This window comes from Ipomoea nil, unplaced genomic scaffold, assembly GCF_001879475.1.
Source record: "Ipomoea nil cultivar Tokyo-kokei standard unplaced genomic scaffold, Asagao_1.1 scaffold1043, whole genome shotgun sequence".
NCBI classification, from domain to species: domain Eukaryota; kingdom Viridiplantae; phylum Streptophyta; class Magnoliopsida; order Solanales; family Convolvulaceae; genus Ipomoea; species Ipomoea nil.
The window spans coordinates 2,931,875-2,947,250 of NW_017617471.1; the positions used below are offsets into that span (position 1 = coordinate 2,931,875).

A 15,376-nucleotide genomic window follows, 5' to 3' on the forward strand; every position below is an offset into this window, starting at 1 on the left:
AGAGAGCTTTTTTAATCTCCTGCAAATTCAAGTTTGTTGTGATTGTAGGTAAAAGAAAAAAAAAAAAAAAGATGAAGAGTTGTCGCGTCAGCTACTTGTATTGAAACTCAAAAAAAAAGAATAAGGATCAAATAGGCCACTAAACTACACACTAAACTACAATTAGGCCATCGAACTCAAAAAATATGCAATTAGTTCACTGAGCTACACAAATTTATGCAATTAGGTCTAAAATGACCTATTTATCTGCCATGTAGATTGTGGTTTTTAAAAATAATTTTAAACAAAAAAATTAAGTTAAAAAAAAAATGAACGACTGTCTATTTTTTTAATTAATTTTTTTTAAAATTATTTTTGAAATCCACAATCTCTACGTCAGCAAAGTACAGATCATTTTAGATATAATTGCATAAATTTATGTAGTTCAGGGACTCAATTGTATTTAGTGACTTATTGCATTCTTTTTGAATTCAATTACTTAATTGCAACTTGATGTGCAGTTCAGTGGTCTATTTGACCCATATTCTAACAAAAATACTACATGAACTTTTACTCTCGCACAAATTTCATGAGATCACGTGATGAAAATATATAATTCGTATTTATCACATTATAAAATAAAAGTAAGAAAGTAGAATTTAACAGTACATGTAACTCTTTGAACAAATCATCCAAAAAATTTAACTCTATCAAACTATTTATACGGGATCAAAGTAAAGTAGTCATGCAGCTTAATTCGCGCATGGGTCAGTTACGATGACTCTTGTAGGCTAAGTTGCGGCTGTGCTTCTTCACTCCTCAATCCTGATCCCTTCAAGAATCCAAGACTTCAACCAAAGAGCAACCACGCATGGAGATGGAGTCCCACCGTCACAGCAGCGTTTCACTCCGAAAACGAAAACGATCACGATCGATCTCACCATCACCGCCAACCGGCTTCCCGTTGAAATGCGTGAGATGCGGCCACCACACTGTCTACACCTCCCCACCTCCTCCCGCCGTTTTGGACTTCCACGATGCCATTGCTAGGGAAGCCATCTTCGACATTCCAATTCCGAAGTCTCAGAAGGTGGATCCGCTTTCCGATCGCGCTTTTCAAGCCCCGAGTAAGCCAATCCAGGACCAAAAGCACGTCCATCGCTTCCAACGCTCCGCCACTTGCGAGAATTTCCTCGGCTTCGTTGCCGCCCTCTCCGAGTCTGTTCGCTCCCACAAGGTCTCGGATCCATGCCACGTGTCTCCCGCGATCTCCGCCGTGGTTTCAACCCTCCAAACTTTGATTTCCTTCGTCGATGAGATCCCTCCGGCGCCCCAATCCTTCCGACTCGGCAACCTAGCTTACCGGACTTGGTACGAGCGAATGCATTCCAACGCCGAGTCTTACATGATTCAATTCCTTCCTCCGGACCTCCATTCTTCCACGGTCGAGCTTGTTCCCTACTTCACTGATAGTTTCGGCAATGCTGATCGAATCGACTACGGTACCAATTCAAGTTTACGATTATCTGTCAATAATTTATGTATTGTTTTACTATTTTATGATTACTGTTACTATTATTATTATCATTTAAAAGAAGGAAAATCGAAATTTATATACAAAGAAGAAACAGTCATTTAAGTTTTAAGGAGTAATTTTTATGAAATGCAGAATTTGAAACAGTGAAGTTTGATTAATATATTGAATGATATTCATAGGTTTCAGGAATAGTTTATGCAATTATATAGAGTTGTAATCTGCAATTGAAACTTCAATGTATATTCTTTGATGTTACTATCTGATTTCATGTCTTCAAATGCAGCTTAAATGTTATGTTCTCATATGCAAATTTGTTGTATTAGAATGGACAATAATTAGAGTGAGTGAACATGAAAGCATCCTGGATTCCTGATATTTGAACTCAGTCTAACCATCTAAGATAATAAAGGGAGTGAAACTAGTGCTGTTGTCATTGCCATTATTATTCGGCATTTGGGTGCAAAACATTTCTTAATGCTTGTTCATTTTGATCTGCTTGAATTGGTATATTAGTAATGTGGAGTGGTTTTGTTCATATTCACTTGTACTATCGTACCTTGTTAATCTCTCCTTTCAGGAACTGGCAACGAAACACATTTTGCTGCCTGGCTTTACTGTTTAGCAAGAATAGGAGTTGTGAAAGAAGTGGATTACCAAGCTCTTGTCACCAAGGTTTTTGTAAAGTACTTGGAGTTGATGAAGAAATTGCAATTGACCTATAGTCTTGAACCTGCAGATCCTGATGGGGCCTGGGGACTAGATGACTATCACTTCTTGCCATTTATTTTTGGGTCATCGCAGCTGATTGGTCACAAGTACATCAAGCCAAAATCAACTCGTAATGAAGATATCGTGGACAACTTTTCGAAAGAGTACCTCTACTTCTCGTGCATTCCTTTTACAAAGGAGGTGAAGAAGTGGTCCTTGGAGAAGGAGGTGAAGAAGTGGTCGTTGGCAGAATATTCTCGTATGTTGTATGATACAAGTCAGGCGTCAAATTGGGATATGGTTAATAGTGGTTTGCTTCAGATGTATAAAATGGAAGTCTTGCAAAAGGTTCCCATCATGCAGCATTTCCTTTTTGGCTCCTTAATTAGATGGTGTGTTTCTTATCCTCTTTATGTTTTTAAGCTTATATTTAACGAAGAATTTACTACTCATTCAATTTCTTGCAAGATATTTATCCTTTGTTTAGTACTTTGTCATGTCTCGCTTTTCTAACGCCTTTTCTTGCTACTTTTCACAGGGAATGTGAAGGGAAATAACGTGGCATCAAATTGGATTGAACTAATAAAAGTATCATCTGCAGATAGCAGGAAGAGAAGAGAAGTTTTGTACCCTTTTGGCAGTTGATAACTTGATACCTTTAATTCACTGTGTTTCCAGTTTGTACTTTTTTTCACATTTTATAGTTTGGAACAAGTGACGAACATATGCAATCTCTTTTGGTTCTTCCCTTTTCACTTTCACTGAAATCATCTTTTTGTTTATATGGAGAATTTTTCTCCTCCATTATAAATCTTCCCTATAAACTATAGTGTATAAAATACATCATCCAATAGCAAATTATCTTGTTGAGATTTTTATAATGCATCAATATTAACTTTTTCTTCCGCATTAGAAATTTCCTATAGTATATAAAATAAGTCATTGAATAGAGAATTATCTTGTAAAATTTTTTAGAACAATCATACCAGCATATTTTAGGGGTGGTTTTTTTTAGAGCATTTAACTCTTGAAATAACAAGATTTTAATGGACTCATTGATTGAGAAAGCAAAGCAAAGTAACACATGGGTACTCGCGTGCTAGAAACGCAGCGCACCACGTAAGATTTCATTTTTCACATCTGGTCATGATCTTTAAGTTGCAATGAACCAACTACGCTAAGTCTCAATGGTACTAAACTTGATTATATATAGAAATAGTGTTAATATATAGAGAAAATATCAAGTACGTTCCTAAATTTATATTTGAAATTTAACTTGATTATATATAGAAATAGTGTTAATATATAGAAAAAATATCAAGTACGTCCCTAAATTTATATTTGAAATTTACAATTAAGCATATTCACTTGTGATTTTCTACGTTCGGGTGAATCAGGTATAATAACTTGTACGAGTGTGTGGTATGGGTATGAAAGTGATTGTTATTGTTTGATTGACTGGTTTTTAAAACACTACTATTCCCTTATTTTATAGGAGTTTTATCTTATTATTCATTCTTAGCCTAATCATTCTCATTCCATTCTAATACCAAACATACAAAATACTTTTACCAAAACTTATTACTAAAGAATGGTTTTCCATATGAACCACAGAACCAGATTTTATATATATAAAAAACCCTAAGTCAGTAAGTCGTGTCGGGTCAGTGGTCACTCTGCGTGTATCCCTTCCCATTTCCAGTGAAATCAAAGCCAAAGCCCTAAAATTGTAATCCCTAAAATCAAACCCCTAACTCAGACGCTCACTGCTCAGTACCTCGCGACGCAGCCGACGGCCTCACGCCTGCGACGTACGTATCCGGCGGTCGCATCTCCTTGGCTCCTCACCGGCGTTCAATACTCCTTCGTCTCCTCGGCTCCTCACCAGCGAAGTGCGAAGACTGCGAACTGCTCAGGTTTTTTAAAAATAGCTCATAGATCATACGATTATTTATTGTTTTAACCATAGTTTTATTTGTTTTTAATATTATTATTGTTATATACATTTATAAAATGCCGATACATTTGTGCTAAGTTTGTCATATATAATCCTTCTTCATTTGTCTCTACACCTGTTCGGCTGTTCTAGCACCTGTTCTTGCTCCTCAAATGAGGACTTTTGATAGGCAGTAGCAAGAACTTAGCATTTTCCAGTAGCAAGAATCAAATAAAAAAAAAAATAACTTCTAAGGATTTAAAAATTAAGCTAAAAAACTTTGGTTAGTCGGTATAAAAAATTCAGTTCAGTGAACTTATATTGTGGTATGTATGGGAAATTGTGTGTCTAGGATACAACTAAGGGAACTTCTGTTAGATGAAAAATCTATTCTGGCAACTACTCCCTGTGTCATGCATATATTTGCTTCAAAAGACCAAATCATCCTGACGCTGTAATTGAGTAGACTTTATTGAGATGGGTACTTGAGTTCAAGAGTGGCATTTATTTCTTACTGCTAGGCACAATTCAAATGCAGAAGGGATGAAAATGTTACAGGGAAAAGGGACATGATTTTTCAGATTACTCTTTGTGGAAAGGAGGTGGCTGAGAAATGGATTCTAATAATGAATCAACTGCATAATTATGAATTATGAGCTCATATTAGCTTGAGTTCAATTATTGGAGTTTGCTTCTTCCCGTATTAAAACAAATGATGCTGAATACTATGCAAGACTTCAAAGGGAATTCACTTGTTCAATTTATCTTAAGTGAAAGATCCTTTTGATTCTATTTTCCCCTTTCTTGGAAGGAATTTGACTTGATGTATTGCTTGAGAAACCAATATGCAGCTGATTTAATGCTATGGAGTTATAATGCTAGATTGAGAGGAGCAGTAGAAAATAATCATTTACTGGCTCTTTCCTTTTTGAAGTATCATCTATTTTTTGCTGGAATTAAGCTTTTTTGCTGCATGCTGTTATTGCTTTGGTGATATTATTACAGTACAATAATGGAATTTCTTGTGTGATTTCAGATCTTGGTACATTTTATTACCAGTGTAGAGATTTCTACATTTTATTGCCAATTGTTTTTTTTTCCTAAGATGTGTTTTCTTTTGCTCTTAATTTCCTCTTGAATGCATCAGCAGTAACCTGCCGTGAACTTGATTCTTATTTTAATGATTCTTGTTCTCCAAATAAATACTCCGTAATTATTTGCGCTCGAGAACTATGAAATGTCGGGAATTGGGGTTCCTAAACCAAACCGAACTGAACTACAATGTTAAACTGAATGGTTTCGTCTTTTGTTTTGTTTTTAAACAGAACAAACCGAAACCGAAAAAAAAGAAAAGAAAAAAAAAAAAAAAAACAAACTGAATACCGAAACGCCCACCCCTACTGAAAACTACCAATTACTGTTCGTTCTCTGTGGTTGTTCCTCCTAATATCGAATTCCTAATCCATAATTGCATTTAACTTTTTCGTTTGAATTCTATACTTTTCTCAACACTATATGTAAAAATGACACCATTAGTAACTGCAAATTTCTTCAAAGCTTTCTCCTGCTTCTGAATTCCTGGCACTTTCCCTTTTTAAGTCTTAATAGTGGGAAACTGTGAATGTTTGCTTAATTTTGGAGAAATTCAACATAAACGAAAAAAATTACTTAATAATGTTATGTAATAGGGATATGGCATTTTCTGACCTGAAAATTCACTGAAAGTTGCTTGCACCTTGTTGCAAATCTTAGAATGCAGATTGCTTCTTGTTACAAATTAAAAATAGTTTGTAATTAACATTGCAATGATAATTTAATTGTACTTGTGTAATTACTGTTGCACTGATTTTCCTGTGCTCAGGCTATGGATGTGGATGAGGAAAATTCTGTGGAACCTACAGAGACTTCTTCTGTTATTACTGATAATCAGAATGTAGCTTCTGCCCTGGGTGCAATTTCACTTCAACCAGTTCAACCACTTGCACCACCCGTAATCATACCTCCTATTGCACCTGCCATTGCTCCAAGACCTGTAGTTGCTCCGCCTCTGGCACCTCTCCCTGTTCGACCATCAGTCCTTAAGCCTCCTTCAGTGACACAGAATGGAGACATGCGAGCTAGTGATTCAGATTCTGACCATGATGAATCAGGATCAGGTGCAATGGCTGGCTCTACTCAAGAATATGAGATTTCTGAAGAGAGCAGACTGGTGAGAGAGAGACAAGAAAAAGCCATGCAGGAGCTTCTTTTGAAGCGAAGAGCTGCTGCTCTGGCAGTCCCTACAAATGACATGGCTGTTCGAGCTCGTCTTCGTAGACTTGGTGAACCCATAACCTTTTTTGGGGAAAGGGAAATGGAAAGACGAGATCGACTGCGAGCACTTATGGCGAGACTTGATGCAGAAGGGCAGCTGGAAAGACTGATGAAAGCTCACGAGGATGAAGAAGCTTCAGCTTCTGCTGCACCCACTGAGGAGGAGGAGATTCAATACCCATTTTATACTGAGGGATCAAAATCTCTTTTACAGGCCCGAATAGAAATTGCAAAGTACTCTATTCTGAAGTCAGCCTTGCGTCTTGATCGTGCTAGGAGAAAAAGGGATGATCCTGATGAAGATTTGGATGCTGAAATAGATTTGGCTTTAAACCAGGCAGGAAGCCTGGTCCTTGATTGCAGTGAAATTGGAGATGATCGACCACTTTCTGGTTGCTCACTATCACATGATGGTGAGATGCTTGCCACCTGGTAATCTCTTTCTCTATGAGTTCATATTATGCATGCATGTATGCCTTGTTGGTTCCACTGGCAGGAGAGGATTCTGTGTGCTATATTAGGTTTTGCTTTGTGGTTTACACTGTATATGTGGTTATTATTGGTTATTCAGTTCTTTTATCTTATCTGGATTATGATACATAATAGGCTGACATCTATTGGTTTAATTTACTTTAGCTTTTCTTCATTTTCAAGTGGGCACTGTCATTGCATTCAACTTTGTTCTAATTGAAGATTGAATTTACTTCTTGGGCATCCATACAATTTACTGATATTCAGTATTAGTTTGGTAAATAATACTATCAAGACTAGGCAGTGTTTTGCTTCCTTGTATCAGAATTCTCTCAAGGTCTCTATAGAGTCTAATTTTCTAACTGGTGCTAGTTCTAAAAATTCTCTAGCAGATTGTTGAGTTTTTTTTGCCTTGTGTTCCCATGTGTACAGTGCTCTGAATGGAGTTGCAAAATTGTGGAGCATGCCTCAAGTACAGAAGGTTTCTACCCTTAAGGGGCACACCGAGCGAGCTACTGATGTTGTATTCTCTCCCACATCCAATCATCTAGCAACTGCATCTGCTGATCGAACTGCAAGGTTGTGGAATGCAGAAGGGTCTCTTTTGAGGACATTTGAGGGCCATTTGGATCGTCTAGCCCGGATTGCCTTCCATCCATGTGGAAAGTACTTGGGCACAACTAGCTTTGACAAGACTTGGAGATTATGGGATGTAGAAACTGGTGAAGAATTGCTTCTTCAAGAAGGTCACAGTAGGAGTGTATATGGACTATCTTTTCACCATGATGGTTCCTTAGCTGCATCTTGCGGACTAGATGCTCTTGCTCGTGTTTGGGATCTTAGGACAGGAAGAAGCATTCTTGCTTTCGAAGGCCATGTTAAACCTGTATGTTTTACTTGATATGTGGTTTTTATTTTTATTTTTATTTTCATTTGCTTTTGTTTTTGTGGTATTAGGAAGAAACAGAAGAATACTGCTAATGATGATCATCTTTCAGGTTCTAGGTATCAGTTTTTCTCCTAATGGGTATCATTTAGCTACTGGTGGTGAAGATAATACTTGCCGAATTTGGGACCTAAGGAAGAGAAAATCCCTTTACACAATACCTGCTCACTCTAATCTCATCTCTCAAGTTAAGTTTGAACCCCAGGAAGGATACTTTTTGGTGACTGCTTCATATGATATGACGGCTAAGGTATGTTGATTACTTAAATTTGGTTTGTTTTGGTATTCTTAGTTCCTTGAACAAATATTATATTTATGCAATATAATTTATAAATTTGCACTTGATACCAGGTGTGGTCATCAAGAGATTTTAAGCCAGTGAGGACACTATCTGGGCACGAAGCCAAAGTTACATCATTGGATGTTGGGGCAGGTTAGATTTGTGTTTTTTAAAAAATCATTTCCTGTATTTTAAGCTTATTTCAAACTGCTTTACCTTTTGTATGTATTTGTCATATTGATATTGTTGTTTGGTTTTGAGAAGATTTGTGTGACCTACTTTTGAATTTGAAGCATACTAGATAGCCATGAAGTGATACTCTTTTCTCTATTATTTGGTGTAGATGGACAATTTGTTGCTACAGTTTCACATGATCGAACTATAAAGCTATGGTCTACCAAAAGCAGTGAAAAGGAAAAAGCAATGGATATTGACTAGGATGTAGAACTGAGAAGGGTAGTTGAAGAACAATATCTGAAGCAGCAATGAGAAAAGGATGGGCATTTGGATAGCAGCATCATCAACTGGTGAAGAACTGACTTGACTTTTAATACAGTGCCCAAAGTGAGGGAAGTATATTTTCAGTTTCAGCGCACAACTGATTGCTTTGTTTCCTGCCCAGTTATTTCAAGTGACCTTGTGGACTGAAATTATTGGATATTAGTTGCATAATGGATGCTGTTGGTTAAGTATTGGAAGTAGCAACTTTGTAATCAAAAGAAAAGAGTACTATTTTTATAATGAGTTCTACCTGTGGGGCACAAAAATTTCAAGATTATCTACCTACCTGTCAGGCACAAAAAAAATCAGTTATAGGAAACTAGAATTTTTGTGCCTGACAGGTAGATAACCTTCTCAAAAATGGTCCCAAATTGGAATCGTAACAAGATAACAATAAAAAATACGTATATAAGCATACTATTTTTATGAGTTCTAACTTCCAATTGGTTTATAAACGAGTACATTGCACATCCAAACCAGAGGCATATAACACCAAAAGCAAACATTTGAAGAATTTGGATCCAAATCAGAGGCCTAACTAACAACCGGATCCAAAACAGAGGCCTAAATAACAACAGATAATGTTGTAAAAATCTATCTGGGATACAAACATAGTCAAGCTTCTCTATAAGAAAACTGAGTCTATGTAAAGTTGACGGGCACTCCAGTTAATAAAACAATGACTCTCTTGGAACTCTTACAAGTTAGGTCAAAACTTTCAACTAATTTAAAAGCAACTGTTCTCCGCACGACGACAAAAGAACTCTGCATTTCCAGGGTGAGTTGGTTAATTCGTAGTATACAAGTTCAGCGAGATGGGGTTTCATTCATTTGTGCGCTCATCAGGAAGAATATCCTTTACTGTTGCAACTTCATTTATACCAACCAGTAAGAATCCACCTCAGCAGGAAACAGAAGCAGCAGCAGAAGGCCTGTCAGCAGACAAATTGATTATGTTCAATGACTATGCCACATATGCAGGATTGAAGAAACAAAAGGGAACAAACCAGTTTTGGACTTCAAGTAACAAGAATTCTACAAGCAATGCAGCCTATTGTTATCCTTGGTAAATATCTAGTCTAGTGTAACAACATTTTGATTGCCAGCTACAATTCATACCTCACCTAAATTATTCTTGAATTCTAAGTTGACTACATCTTTATATCAGCAAAAAAGATGGCATAAAAGTGCTTATAAATACATTTCTATCAAGGTAATTTCTACCTGTCAGGCACAAAAATTTCAGTTATAGAAAACTAGTAAGTTCAAGCTTTATATTCAAAATCAGTCCAAATTTGAGTCAGGTGGTGGAAGAGAGAAGAATGGAGTTCAGACCAAAAAAGTTGGCCAATTATGTACTGGTGATATAAGTAAATTTAGGGTTGTTATGCAGCATCAAATTAAAATAAGTTGTTAAATAACCAATCGATCTATTTCTAGTGTGTTCAAAACTGTAAAGGAACCCATTGTTAGAAGAAGTCCGATGAGTGGCTAGCCACCATTCAACAATAAGGAACTTGGCAGCTCTTTAAAAGCAAGATACATGAGAAACCTATTACCTGGAAAAGTAGTAATACAACGCAAAGGGACTGTTCTGACATTCTGCCAAGTTGTCTTAAGAAGAAGTTTACCAATGTTCCATCATTTGTACCAGTTAGTAAACCAGTCTGAGGATCAAATCTGAACAGTACCAATAGAGGTCAATTTAGTTGCGAGTATTTACAAGTCAAGCAGGCAAATAAATTAACTTACTTAGGCAGTCGATGCCGTGGACAAGGGATAATACCAGCTAGCTTCACAAAGGACAAAGGAAGAAAAGCAAGGGGTTAGAGTTTATAAATAACAATATTAACTTCATTGTTCTGTTTTAGAGGAATCTAGGAAGATGGGGTGGTACCTGAGGGACTGACAGCAAAAAGTTCAAAACTTGAGGTGTAAAGAATATCAGAAGTGTTTCACTGAAAAGAATAAAACATGAGAACAGTAGTTGATTATAGTTCACAGAATCTCAGATTAAAACAGCTAAATAAGTAACTTTACAATGTAACAAAATGCATGCATGCTTGATGGGAATAACTGGATAATGTAACAATATGCATGTAATTTTTTATGGTGCAGCAGCAATTAGACGCAGTTTAAAGCCATTTTTTAACTTTGTGTAACATAATTGTCCACAAATCCTTATTTGTATTCATGTTAACAATATAGACAGCATTCCTGTGGATTCAAATTATGTTCAAAGTAACCAGCTTGGTTGGCGTGAGTGGCCTGTGCACTCTCATCCCTTAAGAGAGCTCAGGAGTTCAAACCCCTCTCGTATGGAAAAACCAACCTGGCCAGCACTTTGACCCTTAATTGGGCCTGCCCACTGCGAACGTGGATTAGTCTGAGTATGGTACGGGCTTAAAGGCGTCTCCTACAGTTAGGGCCAACTCAAGACACCTCGTGATCTAACAAAAAAAAATTATGTTCAAAGTGTTTGATTGAGGGATAGTAGTACTGCAATTCACATGGAGGGTATTCATCAATATGTTGATGGAACAGCTATTGGTTCAAATGTCAACCAGATAAGATGAATATGGGATTTGATATATCTTTTTTGGTTAATTGTATTTTTTAATTTAAAAATTGTCTTGAAATATATGATTAATTGATCATGCATCTGGAGACAGAGGTCAACTTGTATATTAGCAGACAGCCTAAAAAACAGTTTTTAATACATCTATATCAAAACAAAGACTAATTTTTGGTTCTCTTTCCCAGAATCCTAGTTATTTAATGCATTCTCCTTTCTGTCAGGATCAGGGGTAGGATATAACTATGAGTAATAAATTATTAAGATGGTTCATAAACCAGGGAACTTTTAAAGTTGAGGATTCATGTCATCATCAAAGAATATGATAAGGGGAGAGCCAAAATTTAAGTTCATTATGTACTTAAATTAATTATATTGTTATAAAGAAAATATTCACATACCTAAAGTGACCCAAAATGCCAGCTACTGCCATAGTCATTCCAGCAAAGTAGGTGAAGGTGTCACCAACAAAAACCGAAGAAGGATACCTATAATAGAAAGTTCAGGATAACACACAAAGAAGACAAATTACAAAGTTCTAGGAAAATTGACAATCTTGAAGTAAAGTACGGTACCAGTTGTAAGAAAGTAAAGCCAAGGAAGTGCCAAGCAATGGTTGGGCAAGATAAAGAGAAAATGCATGGGCTTGTTTATACTCGGGGTCAGTAGATGCTCCAATTTGCATGATATTATGAATCAATATCTACAATTACAAGTAATACTATCAGTTAGATTCCATGAAAACTTTTTGTATTTTCAGGTTCAGTATATTAAAATCTTTTAACTTACAGCAGCTGCAATAACAACTGTCTGCCCTACTTCAAGGCCATTGAGACCAGCATGGATATTTATGGAATTTGTGCAAAATATGGCCAAGAGCCACATATATAGTTTATAAATCCATCCTGTACACATTAAAATTGGTAGAAGCGTTACAAAATGTACCAACGAAACAGATTGTGTGACACAAAAAGTAAACAATCAATCCACACATTATAATGAAGGTATCAGTTAAATCAAACAATACCAAGATCCAGAATTTCTAATCCAACATATTGAACTAGAGGCTTTGGTATAACAATAGTTGTATGCCCAGCATACGCCATCAACAAAGGAAGAGCTGCAATAGATGGTAATAACAATTTCCTGTCTTCAACATAACAGTAAGCTAAATAAGGATCTTTTTTATAACATTAATAAATCAAAAGCATCCAAGCTTCCAATATAAAATGGAATATGAAAAAGTTTCAAGTGTACGACAAAAAAAACATACACTCTCCATGGTACATCAAGAACATCATCAACAAATCCAAGCATCATCATGAAGCAGATTGAAGCTAATGCCGCATTGTACTCAACAAGCCACTGCAATTACCAAACAGCAAGAGCTAAATCAACTTTCAAGAAGAAAAGGTTCAAATATGAAATTCTCAAAATGTACTTTAAAAAAAACCAATGAAAAAAAGATTTACAATTCATTTTATACAAATCCGGATATAACTTACAGAGATTTTTATTTTTAAAAAATGTATTAAAATTCTTCACCCATTGTAAATTTATATGATGTTTCAAGGTGGTATAAATCAGTATAGGAGCATAAATTGAGTAAGATGGTTTTTGACAAGATTATCATTGTTGAGACAATAAGGATATATCATGGTTTGCACACCATCCTTCGGAATCTATCTTCTTGTAGCATGGTGGAAATCAAAGCTTCTGACTTAAAATGCACAAACTTATGGCCTAAAACCTCTTTTCAAGGATCTAGATTATAAGTTAATCAAAGAAATTAAAGGAGCAAGTTGTTCCTTAAGTCAAGTATATACCATTTTTCTTTTCTAATATTTAAAATAGTAATGGTTCTTTGTATCATATCAGTATTCTCTGCACCCTGTTTGTAAGGAACAATTAAGCATCCAATTTACTTTTTTTACTCGAGGAACAATTCACAACACAATTTATCTTTCTCTCTGCTCCCCCATAAAAAGGTCAAAATAGAAATATTGCAAAGCTAATAATGCATGTAGATAAATACACTCATTATGAGAGTGTGTGTGTGTGAATGAGAAATAAAATCTATGGTGTAGGTTGTAAATTTATATAACATACATGATGTAAATGAATACAATGAACAAAATCCCAGAGCAATGCCACTGAAGTGATTTAGCATGAAAGTTATAAAGCTGGGAATTTTAATAGAAGCTAAGCATTCATGAAATTTGTTGTTTCAGCTGTAAAGTACTAGAAAGGTAGAAGATGGACAGTCTCAATGCATCCTGTACCAAACAAAACTAGACAAAGTGATATTTCTAACATCCATACGAAGAAAAAAAAAAAAAAAGTTAAAACTATCAAGTTAACCCTTCTTCCATGGTACAGTGGATTCGTGTTTATTACATCCCTAATTTTTCACCTAATAACCTTGTTTAAAAAATAAATAAAAAAAATCTTCAGAAAACTTCACATCACTTTTTAGAATGTTTTTCAATTTTATTTCATTTTTCTAAATGAAACATAGGAAAAATAAAAACAAAAGCATACACTTACATTTGAATCAGCTGTGAAGTTAAAGTACTGAAACAAGATAGCCACAACCAAGAAAACGGTCCCAACAACAATACCCAGTGACTCAGGACTGCAAAATATTAGCCTCTAATATTTAGTGCATACAGCAGTTAACAAAACTTAAGGAGGAATCGCCAAATGATCTAGAAATCAAATTGAATCAAAATGGTGAATATATTTTTAAGGAATTATAGAAAAGAGAAGAGGATTATACACTTTAATGGTGCCTTGAGGAGTGCCCCTCTTGTTGATATCGTATCCGAATAAGTTCCTTCTGATAACGTATTTCGAGGCCACGGGGATCATAGCTAAGGTTACGAAGTAACCGAGCAAGCTAATTATAGCATTGATGATGATGGATCTCCGGAGCTCCGACTCGATTCGGTAGTGGTAGTAGATCAAGTAGAAGTACGGGATTGAGAAAATTGCGGTGCATTTGAACATCAATGGAGCTTTTGAAGGGGTGATCTCCGGCTCGGACGAGGCATCCTCAGGCGTTGGAACCGGTTTAGGAACGCCGGATTCCGGTTTAGCAGCCACTCCGGCCGGTTCTTTTGAAGCTCGTTTCCTAGCTCCCATGGCTGACTCACAGTTTCTCCCGCCTACTTCGCTCCGTATGGGATACTTTCGGGCATTTACTCACTATTGTCTATTGTACTGCGTTATTCTTCGAGTGACTCAGCAAAGGCGCGAGCTATCCATTGATATTCGAACACGTAAGATGAATTTGTCATAAGCGGGGCCCAAAAGTGATGATGTGGAATAACCAACGAAAAAAATGAAATATTATCTGAACTAAATAAAAAATTTATACAACGTTTTTAGAGTATTGTATTTATTTCCTTGCCTACAAAAAGAAAAAAATTACTTACGCCCTACATCTCAAATAAGATTTATAAGGAGATAACTTAAGGTTTTGACTATAGTCTCCAGGAACTACAATTGCCAACTTATTTGTTAAACTACTAATAATAAATTTTGATAAAAGAAAATCTATTTTATATTATTATTATTTGCTCCATTTTGAAATATATGTTGGGGCCATTCAAATAACAAACAAAAATTGAATCAACTAATTTTGAAATAAAATCAATCTTGTAAAAGGTGTTAGGCGTTAGGCGGGTGCCTAGCGTCTAAGCAGCTTAGTAATTTATTTTTTTTTTAAAAAAAATAGTAAAATAGGGTGTTTCAACCAAAGCATTTTATAAGAGATTTTAAAAAATAATAAAATGCAACATTTCAACCAAAGCATTTTATAAGAGGAGCAACCGCCGAGACCGGCAATGACAAATGACCAAGCAACTCTATGTAACAAATGTGACAACGAGGCTATAGACTATGGTTGTGGCAATTGTGACGGCAAGGACTGAACAACAACGCTCAAACACTAAGACTCTATAGCCATGGAGAGAGCGACATATCACACTAGGACTGGACTTTTTTTTGGGTGGCGGGTTAGCCGATTAAGGTTGACCGAGTTGGGCACTGACTCAACCGAGCTGTCGAGTTGGGTGCCAAAAGCGTCTAATAGGCCGACCGACTAAAAGGTGTCTATAAGTGAAATT

The 15,376-nt window shown here is 36.1% G+C and overlaps 3 protein-coding genes across 4 annotated transcripts; 2 read left to right on the forward strand and 1 right to left on the reverse strand.

The window, feature by feature from the left end:
• The first annotated feature begins 745 nt into the window (after positions 1-745).
• On the forward strand, positions 746-3,025 carry LOC109181678 (probable serine/threonine-protein phosphatase 2A activator 1). Its single transcript, XM_019331559.1, has 3 exons — positions 746-1,481; positions 2,094-2,616; positions 2,763-3,025. Exons 1-3 carry the CDS (start codon positions 851-853, stop codon positions 2,779-2,781), a joined length of 1,173 nt encoding a protein of 390 aa, XP_019187104.1. The 5' UTR covers positions 746-850; the 3' UTR covers positions 2,782-3,025.
• Positions 3,026-3,887: 862 nt separating this feature from the next.
• Positions 3,888-8,914, forward strand: LOC109181674 (U4/U6 small nuclear ribonucleoprotein PRP4-like protein). Its single transcript, XM_019331550.1, has 6 exons — positions 3,888-4,140; positions 6,022-6,905; positions 7,377-7,830; positions 7,943-8,140; positions 8,242-8,323; positions 8,514-8,914. The coding sequence occupies exons 2-6, from the start codon at positions 6,025-6,027 to the stop codon at positions 8,606-8,608; spliced, it is 1,710 nt and encodes a 569-aa protein (XP_019187095.1). The 5' UTR covers positions 3,888-4,140; positions 6,022-6,024; the 3' UTR covers positions 8,609-8,914.
• Positions 8,915-9,119: 205 nt separating this feature from the next.
• LOC109181676 (UDP-N-acetylglucosamine--dolichyl-phosphate N-acetylglucosaminephosphotransferase-like) lies at positions 9,120-14,467 on the reverse strand. 2 transcript variants are annotated; one of them, XR_002054246.1, is made up of 11 exons: positions 14,026-14,467; positions 13,794-13,881; positions 12,520-12,611; positions 12,274-12,392; positions 12,036-12,151; positions 11,822-11,949; positions 11,648-11,734; positions 10,569-10,629; positions 10,424-10,460; positions 10,231-10,351; positions 9,120-9,603 (listed from the first exon to the last, which is right to left on the reverse strand). XR_002054246.1 is itself a non-coding variant. In XM_019331557.1 (11 exons), exons 1-11 carry the CDS (start codon positions 14,388-14,390, stop codon positions 9,544-9,546), a joined length of 1,278 nt encoding a protein of 425 aa, XP_019187102.1. In that variant the 5' UTR covers positions 14,391-14,467; the 3' UTR covers positions 9,120-9,543. The 2 variants fall into 2 exon arrangements, 1 of the variants encoding a protein (XP_019187102.1); XM_019331557.1 differs by having other exon boundaries at positions 10,424-10,464.
• Positions 14,468-15,376: the final 909 nt, after the last annotated feature.

Excerpts from the sequence above, each read along its gene's own strand:
- LOC109181678 (XM_019331559.1), top strand. The coding sequence starts at position 851 with ATGGAGATGGAGTCCCACCGTCACAGCAGCGTTTCACTCCGAAAACGA. Across the intron at positions 1,482-2,093 it reads TGCTGATCGAATCGACTACG|GAACTGGCAACGAAACACAT; the intron begins GTACCAATTCAA and ends CTCTCCTTTCAG.
- LOC109181674 (XM_019331550.1), top strand. The coding sequence starts at position 6,025 with ATGGATGTGGATGAGGAAAATTCTGTGGAACCTACAGAGACTTCTTCT. Across the intron at positions 8,141-8,241 it reads CATATGATATGACGGCTAAG|GTGTGGTCATCAAGAGATTT; the intron begins GTATGTTGATTA and ends ACTTGATACCAG. Across the intron at positions 8,324-8,513 it reads ATCATTGGATGTTGGGGCAG|ATGGACAATTTGTTGCTACA; the intron begins GTTAGATTTGTG and ends TATTTGGTGTAG.
- LOC109181676 (XM_019331557.1), bottom strand. The coding sequence starts at position 14,390 with ATGGGAGCTAGGAAACGAGCTTCAAAAGAACCGGCCGGAGTGGCTGCT. Across the intron at positions 10,352-10,423 it reads CCACGGCATCGACTGCCTAA|ATTTGATCCTCAGACTGGTT; the intron begins GTAAGTTAATTT and ends GGTACTGTTCAG. Across the intron at positions 9,604-10,230 it reads TTGTATTACTACTTTTCCAG|GCCTTCTGCTGCTGCTTCTG; the intron begins GTAATAGGTTTC and ends GTCTGCTGACAG.